This window comes from Bos indicus, chromosome 6 (assembly GCF_029378745.1).
Source record: "Bos indicus isolate NIAB-ARS_2022 breed Sahiwal x Tharparkar chromosome 6, NIAB-ARS_B.indTharparkar_mat_pri_1.0, whole genome shotgun sequence".
In the NCBI taxonomy this organism is placed as follows: Eukaryota; Metazoa; Chordata; class Mammalia; order Artiodactyla; family Bovidae; genus Bos; species Bos indicus.
The window spans coordinates 18,319,763-18,334,831 of record NC_091765.1 but is presented as its reverse complement, the minus strand read 5'-3'; the positions used below and the strand labels follow the sequence as shown (position 1 = coordinate 18,334,831).

At 39.1% G+C, this 15,069-nt stretch overlaps 2 protein-coding genes across 3 annotated transcripts in view; one reads left to right on the top strand and one right to left on the bottom strand.

Moving 5' to 3' along the window:
- Positions 1-15,069, bottom strand: part of PAPSS1 (3'-phosphoadenosine 5'-phosphosulfate synthase 1) — a 112,808-nt gene that overhangs the window by 55,045 nt on the left and 42,694 nt on the right. For both annotated transcript variants that reach the window (XM_019962341.2, XM_019962342.2), the window contains exons 6-7: positions 4,125-4,238; positions 1,377-1,488 (exon numbers count right to left, since the gene is read on the bottom strand). In XM_019962341.2, coding sequence (XP_019817900.2) covers positions 1,377-1,488; positions 4,125-4,238 — 226 coding nt within the window. The remainder of the gene's footprint in view (positions 1-1,376; positions 1,489-4,124; positions 4,239-15,069) is intronic.
- Positions 412-901, top strand: LOC139183589 (cytochrome c oxidase subunit 5B, mitochondrial). The gene has a single exon (XM_070791096.1). The coding sequence runs from the start codon at positions 434-436 to the stop codon at positions 821-823; it is 390 nt and encodes a 129-aa protein (XP_070647197.1). The 5' UTR covers positions 412-433; the 3' UTR covers positions 824-901.

Below are 15,069 nucleotides of genomic sequence, written 5' to 3'. Positions count from 1 at the left end.
TCCATCCATGTTGCAACAAATGGTAAAAGTTCTTTCTTTTTTACAGCTGAGTAATACTCCTGTGTGTGTGTGTGTGTGTGTGTGTGTGTGTCTTCTTTATCCATTCACCAACTGATGGGTACTTAGGTTGATTCCATGTCTTAGTGACCATAAGTAATGCTGCAATGAACATATGGGCGCATATACCTTTTGTAGTTACTGTTTTTGTTTTCTTCAGATAAATACCCAGAAGGGGAATTGCCAGATCATATGGCACTAGAGTTCTTTACAATTTAGTAATATCTCCTTTACTGTAGTAAATTAATGTTACCAACAGTAAACAAAGTTTAAGGTAGCTAGAATGTAATGACAATATCCTAAATATAGGTTTCTTGGCAATTGCTTCAATGTTTTAAAATAAGAAAACCGAGTGCTGGTGTTTGTAGCGGGCGTGATGGCGTCAAGGTTACTCCGTGGAGTTGGAGCTTTGGCCTCCCAGGCCCTGAGGGCCCGGGGTCCAAATGGAGTCTCCGTGGTGCGCTCTATGGCGTCTGGAGGTGGTGTTCCTACTGATGAAGAGCAGGCGACTGGGCTAGAGAGGGAGGTCATGCTGGCTGCTCGCAAGGGACAGGACCCATACAATATACTTGCCCCAAAGGCAACCTCAGGTACCAAGGAGGACCCTAATTTAGTCCCCTCCATCACCAACAAGCGGATAGTGGGCTGCATCTGTGAAGAAGACAACAGTACTGTCATCTGGTTCTGGCTGCACAAAGGCGAGGCCCAGCGATGCCCCAGCTGTGGAACCCATTACAAGCTGGTGCCACACCAGCTGGCCCACTGAGCCACTGCACTAATGCACTCAGAATATGATGTGGAATTTCTTCTTTCCAGTAAAGACTAGCCATTACATTGGCTTCTCCTCCCATAAAAAAAAAATAAAATAAAATAAAATAAAATAAGAAAACCATCCTTTCAGCCACCTATTTCAGGATTTCTAAACTTGGACTCCCTGATTCCTTGTTAGAACACCTGGCTTAATAAGCAAGCATGGGCTTCAGTACAGCACAATTTAGTGACTATGTACACTTTTGGAAGAGGCTTTCCACCGTGATCAGGTAGATATGGAATAGGGAAACTGCATTCGTTTTTTAAATCCATTTTCAGCCCTAACCCCCAGGTTGTCCTTCTCCCTCACAATAAATCACAATCAGGAAAACTAAAACTGGAAAGACGATCTCAGGATATACTTAAAATATTCAGTACTGATATAATTTAGTCTTAAAGTGCTATCTCCAATTAAGATGTTACCAGTACTCTCTCTAAACAGTGACCAATCCCTGTAAATATGTGCCCTCTTTTCCACACTCAATGCACCTGAATGTCCAAAGTCTTACCATCCAGAAGACAATCAAAATGAAGACACTGCAAGTACTCCCTCTCTCTCATAAAGCCGTTCAGCGGGGTTGCCCAGCCTTCTGCCAAAACCTGCACCCACTGCAGATCCACCTAGTAAATGAGACAGTAGAGAGCAACAAAAGCAGTAATGGTTCTCTGGAGTTTCATTTTGAAAGTAATAGTAACAAACTTCTCAAGAACGATTATAGATTATACAAATCTAATAAACAAGGGCACTAAGAAAATATGCTTTTTTCTTAATATATTTAAATAACATTTCTATTAAGAATAGCATCTCCTAAATCAGCATTCCTCAAACTTCAATATGTGTAAGAAACCTCTGGAAGACTTGTTAAATAAAGACTATTCCACCTCAGTTTCTGATTTAGCTGGTTTGCTATGGGGGACAAAGATTTGTATTTTTAACAGGTACCCAGAAAATGTTAACAATAACGTTCTAGAAACTACACTCTGACAACCACTGTTCTAAACTAAAACAAACTTTAGATAAAAATACTTACCAAAAGGGTCCCTCACCAATGACATTCATTTTACAAACACTGTATTATTTCTTGAACTTTAAGATTTCTAGTGTATCTGATCAGAATATTAAAGAATTGATAAATTAATGATGAATTCATGTAAGCTGGGGGGGGGGAGGGGCTTCCCCAGTGGCTCAGCAGTAAAGAATCCACCTGTATTTCAGGAGATGCTAGCTCAATCCTTGGGTTAGGAAGATCCCCTGGAGAAAGAAATAGCAACCCACTCTGGAAATCCCATGGACAGAGGAGATTGGAGGGCTACCGTCCATGGGGTTGCAAAACAGTCAGACACGACTTAGCGACAAAACAATGTAAGCTGGATATGCTCACTTTTAACTTGGTACATGTTAAAAGAGATTCTCAAAAGAGACGAGATAAAGCACCTGACCAAGAGGTGTGCAGTAAGATGTGGCTTACTATGTATTCCCAAAGTATGCTGGCCAGCATGTTCCACTGAAAAATCAAATAATGGCAAAGTACATCCCTCCTTCAATTCACAGGAAAAAATGATATTCATGCACCAAATTGTTTCATTTTCAAGTTCTCCTCTTATTAATTCTTCCTAAGCATCTGACATGGTCCCTATTTGTCTCTACTGGAATCTAATTCTAGATGGTATTTACTATAAACTGAATGTTTATGTCCCCCCTAAATATGTTGAAGCCCCCAGTGTAAACTGGATATAGGGCCCTAAGGAGGTGATGCAGCTTAAATGAGGTCATAAGGTTGGGTCCTCATCCAATAGTCTGGTGCCTGCATAAGAGAAGGAAGAGACACCAGAGCTCGACTCTCACCCTGAGCATATGGCAAGAAGGTGTCTGACAGCCGGAGAGGAAGGGAGCCTTGTCAGGGGCCCAGTCAGCCAGCACCTAGGTCTTAGACTTTCTTTCTTACAGAACCGTGAGAAAAGAAATGTCTGTTGTTTATGTCACCCAGGCTACGGTTTTTGTTGTGGCAGCCCAAGCTAATACATTACATGATGTAGCCTACGTTTTTTTAATTAATTATTTTTCATACTGCTAAGCAAAGAACAAACCACTGTATTGAAAAAGGTTCACATTTGAAAAAGCTACTATCTTTTTGGGTTACAGAGTCTGACTGACCTGGATTCAGATTCATTCATTCTCAGTTTCTTTCTTCAGAGTGTGTGTGTGTGTGTGTGTGTGTTTCTTTCTTCTCTCTCTCCCCCTACCCCAGTGTGTGTGTGTGTGTGTGTGTGTGTGTGTGTATGTGTGTGTGGATTCGGATTCATTCATTCTCAGTTTCTTTCTTCTCTCTCTCCCCCTACCCCAGTGTGTGTGTGTGTGTGTGTGTGTGTGTGTGTGTGTGTGTGTGTGTGTTTATTCAATTGACACAAAGTCTGTTAGTGACAAAATCTGTTGTTCCTTAGTAAACTCAGCTTTGAGTGACTCTGCTCCCCCACTCCCCCTTCTCCTTGCTCCCTGCAACATGTCTTAGATTCCGGTTAGAAACCCAATCACACAAACCACCTAGACAATGTACTCCTATCAGGAATCTGAGTAAGTCTTCAAGAGTCTTTCTCCAGCCTCAGAAAGTTTGGGGGTTTTATTTTTCCCTTCCTCCTTACTTTCAGATTTGGCACTTTCCTGGGTGTCTGGGATTTTTACTACACTAGAAGAAAGGCTGGGAAATTCTATTCCTAGTTTAAATTCTTATTTCTAAACCTATTTTTAAAGTATATCTGAATGATACAATTTAAAATTCTCTAAAAATTTGAAAGTGATAAATTATAATCTCCACTGTCTTCACATCTAGTTTAAGCAGTTTCTTATTGGGAAAAACACCTAATGATATTATTAGAGCTACAATATACAACATAATTATTCTTCACAATATAAGAAAGGGAAAATCGGGGTCTTGGCAAGGGATTAGGAAACAATGTTTAGGGGAAAAAAAAGTTCATTTTAATTATTAAAGGCTTTTTACTTTTTAGAGTCCATTCCTTCTGATAAACCTAAAATCTTATATAACCTCTATTCTTTGGTATTTCAAAATAAATATTATGAGTAAAATAAAATCAAAGCCATGGTAATTTGGGAATATGGTTTTATAAATTAAACATATTTCCCATCCCTGGAAATGGTGATATATACAACTATGACCACCACCACCACTCATGCCCTCAAACCAACAACTATCTATAGGATTAAAGCACTTGATATGGAAAAAGGACAAAGCACTTACTTTATTAATTTTCAACGCTGGCAGTGTTTCTGCATCTGTTTTTGCCAAATGAAGTTTATTTTCTGGCACATACAGTTCTTTCACTTCATAAGAGGCATCCACAGGAACAATATCCTACACATTAACAAAAGCAAAATTAAATGCTTGATCCAACAATTTAGAGTTCTCCAAAAGGTATGTTAATGAAGGAAATTAATGTTTCAAAAAGAGATTTTAAAAACAGTATGAGAAGGATTTAATCAATTTTCCTAATGACGGTTGGCCTACTCCCAAGCAGATAACATCCCACATGCAAGAAATCATCACACGTAATTTCCCACTATTGAGTGTGAAAGCAATTCCCACAGTGTACCATGTATGTCAAAATCAGGCAACTGCACAGAGGTGACCTCAAGTAAGGAATAATGATTAAAAGGATTTAGAAACAAACAAACAAAAAAAGCACTCTAAACATCATCACTATTATCTGTAACATATTATGGAACCATTTTATTCCAGCTTCCGTACACATCTTTATCACCAGCCTCACTAACACCACCTAATTAGCCATGTAATACAGTACTCCAGAGCACGTCAGCTCTATTCCCACCACCGCGGTTTGAAAAAGAGCACTCTCTGACCTCCTATGAAGTGCATTCTGGAAATTTTATCCCAACTCCAAGTACGCATTTATATCATACTGGGACAAAGCTTTTTCTCATTTATCCCACAAGTATCTATTTGTGATGACCCAAACTTACACACTACTCTCAGACACTGCTCATCAGGTGACCTTCACGAGGCCTGTTCACACCTGTCATTCTCCTAGGAATAATTATCAAATGTGTTTAATTACTCTAAATTTTTAAAGTCAAATCAATCAAGTAACCTCCATAAGCATATAAAACTGGCACTGATAAGTTTTTCATATATGTCTAAGCAATGTCTCATTTAAAAATACATTAATTCTCAAGAAAATGATAAGACAAGCCAGACTGAGAAAAAATATCTGCAAAAGGCATATCTGAAAAAGGACTATTATCCAAAACATAGAAAGAACTCTTAAAACTCAACAGTAAGAAAAGAACCCTATTAGAAAATGGGTCAGAGACCTGAACAGACACCTCACCAAAGAAGTTATACAGAGGACAAATAAGTATATGAAATAATACTCTACATTATATATCATCAGAAAAATGCAATTCAAAACCACAGTGAGATAACCCTGTTAGAATATACTTATTAGAATGGTCAAAATCCAAAACACTGAGTACATGCTGACAAGGAGGAAGAGCAACAGGAACTCTCACTCACTGCTGGTGGGAATGCAAAATGGTAGAGCTGCTTTAGAAGAAAATCTGTTCTGAGCAAGCTCTGAGAGTTGGTGATGGACAAGGAAGCCTGGCGTGCTGCAGTCCACGGGGTCACAAAGAGTCAGGCACGACAGAACAACTGAACTGAACTGAACCATATGCTCGCCATGCAACCTAGTCATCATGCTCCTTGGTATTTACCCAGATGAGCTGAAAACTTATGTTCACACAAAACTGCCCAAACTTGAAAACAAGCAAGAAGTCCTTCAGTAGATGAATGAATAAATGGCAGTACATCCAGACAATGGAATATTAGTCATTCAGCCCTAAGAAGAAATGAGCTATCAAACCATGAAAAGACATGAAGGAAGCTTAAAGGCAGATTATTAAATCAAAGAAACCCACTGAAAAAGGTTACATACTATATGGTTCCAACTATAGGACATTCTGAAGAGGCAAAACGAGGATGAGATGGCTGGATGGCATCACTGACTCGATGGACGTGAGTCTCAGTGAACTCCGGGAGTTGGTGATGGACAGGGAGGCCTGGCGTGCTGCGATTCATGGGGTTGCAAAGAGTCGGACACAACTGAGTGACTGAACTGAACTGATGGACACAGTAAAAACATCAGTGGTTGCCCAACTGATGGGGAGGGGAGAAGAATAGGAAGAACACAGGGGATTTTCTAGGACAGTAAAGCTATTCTGTATAATACTACAATGGTGTGTAAATGTCATTACACAGGTATTATAACCCACACAATGTTCAACCCTAATGTAAATTATGAACTATGGATGATAACAATGTATCAATTTGTTGTTGTTTAGTAGCTCAGTCGCATCCCACTCTTTGTGACCCCAAGTGTTTAAGACACTACCTACTGCTTTTCCTAAGGAAAAAGTTTGGGAAGAAACTTCAACTTATATTCAGACTTATAGTAATATCTTCAGCAGATGGAAAAACCAGAGTCAGACGTGTGTCTCAAAACTAGATGACCTCATGAAAGCCTGAATGCCACCACTCAAGCAGTCTTTATGGGCCCTGTGAATCTAGAAAGAATTATTCTCCTACATTTCTCTAATATTCTGTTCCTTCAAAGATGGAACATGTGTGCTAAGTTACTTCAGTTGTATCCGACTCTTTGTGGCTCCGTGGACTGCAGCCCGCCAGGCTCCTCTGTCCATGTGATTCTCTGGACAAGAATACTGGAGTGGGTTGCCATGTCCTCCTCCAGGGGATCTTCCCAACCCAGGGATCATATCCGCATCTCCTGCATTGGCAGGGAGATTCTTTACCACTACTGCCACCTTGAAAGCCTATAAAGATGGAACAGCTCTGGCTAAGTCATGTACCAAAACCAAGTTCCTCCTGCCAGTAAATTCAAGGCCTCTGATCTTTCTCAGGAGAAACTCAAGAATGAATAAGAAGAGTAAATATGAAGAAAGAAAGAAAAGAAATAATGAAATTAAAAGACATAAATAAAGGAGCACTGCTTGCTACCATGCCATGTTCAGCCAGCTCTCTGGGGGCCCTTTGTCCTTCGAGAATCCCACTGCTCAGGGGAAAGCAGAGAGTGTGTGTTAAACACAAACTGTGCAGAGCACAGAGAGCTTCATAAACCTTCCACACCTCCTTTTGCAATTAAGCCTGCAGCAGGCACCCACAGCAGAAGACTACTTATTATTACTTATTACTAACAGTAAACACTACATGAGCACCACAAAGAATAATGGTGAAGGAGGAGAGACAGCTTCTATAAGCTGCTTCCATTTTCTCTTTATAGATACTAATACAATACAACAAGGTAAAGTCTCTTTTTAAAATCTAGCAAGAGAAACAGCTTAAGGTAGTCCATTCTATACTTCTAACTCCAGGAATTATTTTTAATACATTTGTTTGAAATAATAAATTAATTATTTGATTATTTTTATAAAGAATAATTTATAATAATTTTATAAATAGTTAAATTAAATAAACAGTAGTAAAGAAAATGTGGAAATGAGAAAAACCCATCACCCTTATATATGGTTATCAACATCATTTTTGAATATTTCCCTTCAAGTGTTCTTCACCCATAGGTGTATCATAGAGCAACTGGTAGTTTGAGCAGTTTGTACAAAGTCTATTACTCCATCAACCAGAAAATAAAAATTCAGAATCCAAGTTTCCCAGAACACTGTAACATGCGTTAAGTGAACTGCACATGCACCCTTATGTTCAATTAGTTTCTTGGGTATGTGTAAAGCTCTCAAAGGTGCCTTGAGAAACACACATTTTTGCAAAATAAAGAATTCAAGTCTTCCACAACAAATACTAGAATTAAAAGTTACACAGTCAGACATTCACTAAGGCTTTTGAGAGAAAGAGTATGATAAAATTTCACAAAACACACTTGAAATTAAATATTTATATGAATCACAAAAACATCAGAGGAACATCACCTTCAAAACCAAAAAGATACAATAAAGCAACAGAGGTCTATAGGTACCTTATTTCTGATTTGGCTACTTAAGGCCTGAGATCAAATTCCAACTGTGCAACCTTGAACAGGTTATCTACATTTCTCAACTTGTTTCTTTCTCAGCTGTTTAACAACAAGGGTATGAGTGTGTGTGTATGTATATAATACATATATGTGTGTGTGTGTGTGAGTATATGCATACACATATATATAGTTACATGGCTGTGTGAAAAATGACTTAAAGTATGTAATCTGTGGGGGTTCACATTTACTGGATGCTAACAACAAACCCAGCAATGCCTTAAGGGCATCACATGAATTAATGCATTTAATTTTCATGCAATCCTACCTATGAAAGTAAAAGAAACTATTGCTATCATTCTTTTACAGATGAGGAAATTGAGGCTCAGAAGAGGTTAATAACTTACCCCAAATCCCTGTTACACAGTCTTCCAATGTGCTTAACACACAATAAACACTCAATAAATAATAATTAAGTGTGCTTGCTACATGCCAGGAACTGTTCTAAGCATGCTACATTTATTAATAGAATTCTCAGAACAATTTTGAGATAGGTACTATTTTTATTTCCCATTTCACAGATGAGAGGATCAAAGCCAAAGAAATTAGGTTATTTTTCCCAAGGTCATATAGTTAATTGATAAGTGTTGAGGCTGGGATTCCAACTCAGGTCCCAACACTAATCTCTTCCAAATAAAAAAATAAACTAAAAAAAAATTTTAATTAAAATAAAACCTTCACTGTTTCTCCCATAAAACTAAGTTATGAAACATTTTGTCACACATAGTGCTCTTAGTTTCTTTTCATGGTTTTATTAAACATTTACAATTCCCAGGGTTTCAGCATGTGATCTTTCTGTGTTAATAAAGATCTAGACAAAAAGTAAAGATATTCAACATTTCAGTTACACCTAAACATTTCTATTAATAACAAGTGAATGATTTTCAACAAACTTTCTCAAGCCCCATCACTGTAAATAAATCAAACACCTCCATTCTCACAACTTTGGATCCCTTAAAACTTTAAAAAACAGAATCCACAGTCTGGGAACAAATGACACAGCAACTCCAGGGAAGAGAAGGATTTCACTGATACAAACAACTCTACCTAAAGCTTTCTTTGGCATCTATGAAGCCCATACTACTTTGCAAGGATGGGATGCCTCTTTCTTGATGGGTATTGATGACTTTCCTCCACCCTCACCCCCGCTTTACCACGAACAGTTGTCAACCATCCTGGAGGGTCAGAGGAGCGCACCCAACAGACTGAATCTTTTGATCTCTGTTGGATACAACAGGGCACTTTTAACTGGTTTGCTAAGCCAGCATCACTAGCGCCAGCCCACACACGCTAATGAGGAGCAGCAGCGCTGCCCACTGCAACACTCCCAGCACAAGGCAGGCTCTGTCCTCGCCTCGCCTCGGTCCTGGACCCCCCTTCTGTATCACATACCACACTGGAGTACGCACCCCAGTATGTGAATCTGCACCCTCCAAGGAGAGTTTGTTCAAAATAAGAGCCGAGAATCAACAAAGGTTTCTATACATCATGTCCATTTCCTGCCAACCACACCCTCGGTGAAAAACCAAAAGGTACAAACAGTTGGTGAGCAAATCCAGGAGAACTTGTTTGAACATGAAAGAGCAGTATCTCTATTATAAGCCTGGCCAAATTATTTGTTTAATGTTTTGTATACTAATAATGCCATAGCTTTAGGATGAATGCATTTTTAGTAACAAGCCATTTTATCTGCATGAACATAGAGGCTATAATCATTTTTTTTTTTTTTTAATTTTTATCAGCCATGCCACATGGCTTACAGGTTCTTAGTTCCCCAACCAGGGATGGAACCTGGGACCCCTGCAGTGGAAGCTCTGAGTCCTAACCACTGGATCACCAGGGAATTCCCCTATAATCACTTTCTTTTCAAGAAAGAGGGAATTTAGAACTTTTCCGGCAGTCCAGTGGTTAAGGCTCCAAGAAAGAAGGCATTTTTTTTCCTTTTATCAAGAAAATAATTTTAAATTATATAAATGTTTATTCATCATTAAAACTTTAAAATTTGAGTGTTAATTTTTTTCATTACACGGCAGGTCACAAAATTCTTTCCTTTTCAAAATTCACACTCAGCAATTATTTTAAGAGGAATTTTAGCCTCATAACTTAAATATAAAATTCTTCTGATGCCTAACCAATGGCAAAATAAAGGTTTGAGAAGTTGCCACTGTTTTTCTCTTCAAAAACGTACATAAAGCAAATATGTTTGGAATTAACACAAACACAGCAGGAGTCAACAGGAACATGGAATACATGTTTGGAAGAAGCAGGTTCTCTGTAGACTGAACATGTAGAGAGGAGAGAACTATCAGGAAGACAAACTGTTTTTAAAATGTGGACACAGCCAGTTTCTATCACATTCTACTGAAATATTTTTAGTTTCCAAAACCACGATTAAACATCAAAAAAGATCAAAAACATCTCAAAGTGAGACAAGATATCTGGATAACAGAACATGAAGTCTCTGCCACATGAGCTATCCATTTTATTTGGGATTCATTAGGATTCCCAGAGATACAGCTATCAGAAAACGTGTTCTTCTGCAACATGTACATATAAAACCCTTTACATCAGGAAGCTTCCTTTAAAACAAAAATAGATCACAAGCCAGGTCAGGAACAGCTGTTTATGCACCTAAACCCTTCAGTTCAGTTCAGTTCAGTTCACTCAGTCGTGTCCGACTCTTTTCGACCCCATGAATTGCAGCACGCCAGGCCTCCCTGTCCATCACCAACTCCCGGAGTTCACTCAGACTCACGTCCATCAAGTCAGTGATGCCATCCAGCCATCTCATCCTCTGTCGTCCCCTTTTCCTCCTGCCCCCAATCCCTCCCAGCAACAGGGTCTTTTCCAATGAGTCAACTCTTTGCATGAGGTGGCCAAAGTATCGGAGTTTCAGCTTTAGCATCAGTCCTTCCAATGAACACCCAGGACTGACTTCCTTTAGAATGGACTGGTTGGATGTCCTTGCAGTCCAAGTTAACTCTGATCTTAACAGCTCCACAGTCACCATTTAAGGGTAAAGAGGAAACAGGGGTACTCCTAGGAGTTCTCGTGAATAGGAGGTTAACTAACAATTTACTAGGGCCCTCCCTAGTGGCTCAGATGGTAAATAATCTGCCTGCAACACAGGAGACCTGGGTTCGATCCCTGGGTGGGGAAGATCCCCTGGAGAAGCAAATGGCAACCCACTCCAGTATTCTTGCCTGGAGAATTCCATGGATAGAGGAACCTGGCAGGTTACAGTCCATGGGGTCACAAAGAGTCAGACACGACTGAGAGACTAATTGGCTGACTAACGATTTACTACCATTAATGAGGTAGGTCTAGAAATATTCAAATATTCATTTAAACTTAATATGTAACATAGATACACAAAACTTTTTTATTTGATTGACTAAATACAATCTAAGACCTAATGTGTTGTATTCTTTGTTCAGAGACAACTGCTCATTTTTTCCTGGAAACTGGCTGGTAGAACATTCACTACCTGAAAATAGTAGTCCTTCCCTTCTCTTTTTAATGTTCCTAACTGTGAACACGTTAATAAACAGAGTGACTTCACATTTTAAATTGTTCCTTTAAGTATATTCTGAACTTTTTCTTAAGCCAAATCTGCTCAACAGATTTGAACGCTAGAGCTCAATCATTTTTTTATGTAACTATTAAATTTCTATTATCTAAACTACATGCATCCCAAGCATGAACACCAAATGACATTCTGGCATCACTTGAAAACGGAGCTGCAAAGTCTGGTTTTAGTACAGTATAAAATCCATTTAGAGCACTAAACCACCATTTCATAAAAAGACAAACCTTTAAATAATTTATAGCACCACTAAATCTAGAGTTCCTAGTAGATTTAAAAACAGTATTTAAAATATCACATTAGATTAAAACCATCAGCAAGAAGCCTACTTCCTTATGTCATAACCCGCCAAGTGAAAATGCAATACCAGCAGGCCATCTAGTGACCATTCAAGGGTTAGGAAAAAAACTTCAATGAATTTAAAAACCTTCAATATTTTCCAGTGTCTTCTATCTTCTTAAATAAAAATGTGTGAACCAAAGCACACTGAGAAAATAAAGATGCTCTGACAAAACACTGAAAAATTAAATACATAAATGACTCCACTGTCTATTCCAATTTTACTACATAAGCCAGATCAAAAGAGAAATAAGACAATCCAGAGATGCCAGAACCAAAATACTCTTCATCCTAAAATACCCTTTGTAGAGCACCCTAAAAATATTTTTTCTCAGTGAAAATCGATTCTATATATTAGCAATGATAAAATAAAAATTTGTATTATAAAGCATCCACCTGCAACACGGGAGACCTGGGTTTGATCCCTGGGTTGGGAAGATCCTCTGGAGAAGGGCATGGCAACTCACTCCAGCATTCCTGCCTGGAAAATCCCATGGACAGAAAAGCCTGGCAGGCTACGGTCCATGAGGTCACAAAGAAGTGACACAAGCGACTTTGCACATTTGACCCCAATAAAAATTTTCCATTTCTTTCTTAGATGGACTGATTAATTTTTTGTTGGTAGTAGAGAATACTGAAGAAACAATACCTGGTAGAATTCACTTCGTTAAGTCTCTCCAATACCAAGCAGCAGATAGAAAAAAATTCCACCCATCACCAGGGGAGGCAGCACTTCTCAATCTTGGAACAAATAACTTCACCTTCCTGAATTTGTTTTCTCATCAGTAAAACGAGGAAAATTACAACTACTTTCCAGAATCTTACAAATTCAATGCAATAATGCTACTGAAGCGACTACCAAAGGCTTTTGCACATGGTAAGAGTCCTCGCAGGAGTTCTTGTTGCAGATTTCCACCTCTGTCCATGCCATCTCCTTCCACTCACAATTACATTCTTACACGTAATGCTGGTCAACACAGACCCACCAATAAATCTTCACATCCCCACTCACACACTCTATAAACCTATGGAGATGTGGTTACTATTCTTTGCTTTAAAATACCACTGTATTCAACATATTCATTCTTTCCACTCCCAATCTATATTTGTGACATTTGGCCACCTGATGCAGAGAGTTAACTCATTGGAAAAGGCCCTGATGCTGAGAAAGATTGAGGGCAGGAGGAGAAAGGGATGACAGAGGATGAGATGGTTGGATGGCATCACAGGCTCAATGAACATGAGTTTGAGCAAACTCCAGGAGATAGTGAAGGCACAGGGAAGCCTGGAATACTACAGTCCACAGGGTCACAAAGAGTCAAACACAACTGAGCGACTGAACAACAACCCACCTTTGGAAACCCTAACAAATGGCTTTGTGATGACAATGAAGTTCAACTGCACTGGCTACTCCTGGATCACCATGTAGAAAGTTTGTTAGAAAAAGTGCACATTATAGTAAGTCACCTTGTGATCAGGGTGCTGCAGGCAAGCAAACTCCTTGCATCACCATAAACTTCGAGCTGAATTTCAAGTATTCACTGGTTTCCCCATGTGCCCTAATGCTCATTTGAGATTCAACTTTGTGAGAAAGTCAATCAAAAGAGAACAAACATCAGAAGAGAAGTACTTATGTATGTGTGTGAATTTCTTTCTTGAATTTTTTAAAAATTCTATCTCATGTTATAAAAGAAAAGAATTTATACAGTCATTCTAGCTTATAATTATAAATAATGGTTCTAAGAACCAAATATCCAAAAATAAAGGTTGTAAGGAACAAAGCTAGTGGAGGTGATGGAATTCTAGCTGAGCTATTTCAAATCCTATAAGAGGATATTAAAGTACTATACTCTATATGCCAGCAAATATGGAAAACAGCAGTGACCACAAGACTGGAAAAGGTCAGTTTTCATTCCAATCCCAAAGAAGGGCAATGCCAAAGAATGTTAAAACTACCACACAACTGCACTCATTTCACATACTAGCAAGGTAATGCTCAAAATTCTCCAAGTTAGGCTTCAACAGTACCTAAACCGAGAAATTCTAGATGTTCAAGCTGGATTTAGAAAAGGCAGAGGAACCAGAGATCAAATCGCCAACATCCTTTGGATCATAGAAAAAGCTAGAGAATTCGAGAAAAACATCTACTTCTCCCTCACTGACTATGCTTCACAGCCTTTGACTGTGTGGTGGTGGTTTAGAAGCTAAGTCGTGTACAACTCTTGCGACCCCATAGACTGTAGCTTGCCAGGCTCCTCTGTCCTTGATTCTCCAGGCAAGAATCCTGGAGTGGGTTGCCATTTCCTTGCACTGTGTGTATCACAACAAACTGTGGAAAATTCTGAAAGAGATGGGAATACCAGACCACCTTACCTGCCTCCTGAGAAACCTGTATGCAGTTCAAGAAGCAACAGATAGAACTGGACATGAAACAATGGACTGGTTCCAAATCAGGAAAGGAGTACGTCAAGGCTCTATATTGTCACCCTGCTTATTTAACTTATATGCAGAGTACATCATGCGAAATGCCAGGCTGGATGAAGCACAAGCTGGAATCAAGATTGCAGGGAGAAATATCAATAACCTCAGATATGCAGATGACACCACACTCATGGCAGAAAGTGAAGAGGAATTAAAGAGCCTGTAGATGAAAGTGAAAGAGGAGAGTGAAAAAGCCGGCTTAAAACTCAACATTCAAAAAATGAAGATCATGGTATCTGGTCCCATCACTTCATGGCAAATAGATGGGGAAAAAATGGAAACAGTGACAGACTTTATTTTCTTGGGCTCCAAAATCACTGTAGATAGTGACTGCAGCCATGAAATTAAAAGACACTTGCTCCCTGGAAGGACAAACCTAGACTGTGTATTAAAAACCAGAGACATTACTTTGCCAACAACAAAGCTATGGTTCTTCCAGTAGCTGGATGTGAGACTTGGACCATAAAAAAGGCTGAAGTTGGTGCTTTTGAGCTGTGTGTTGGAGAAGACTCTTGAGAGTCGCTTGGACTGCAAGGAGACCAAACCAGTCAATCGTAAAGGAAATCAATCTTGAATATTGGAAGAACTGATGCTGAAGCTGAAGCTCCAATACTCTGGCCACCTGATGTGAAGAGCCAACTAAGTAGAAACGACCTTGATGATGGGAAAGATTGAAGGCAGGAGGAGAAGGGGACGAAAGAGGA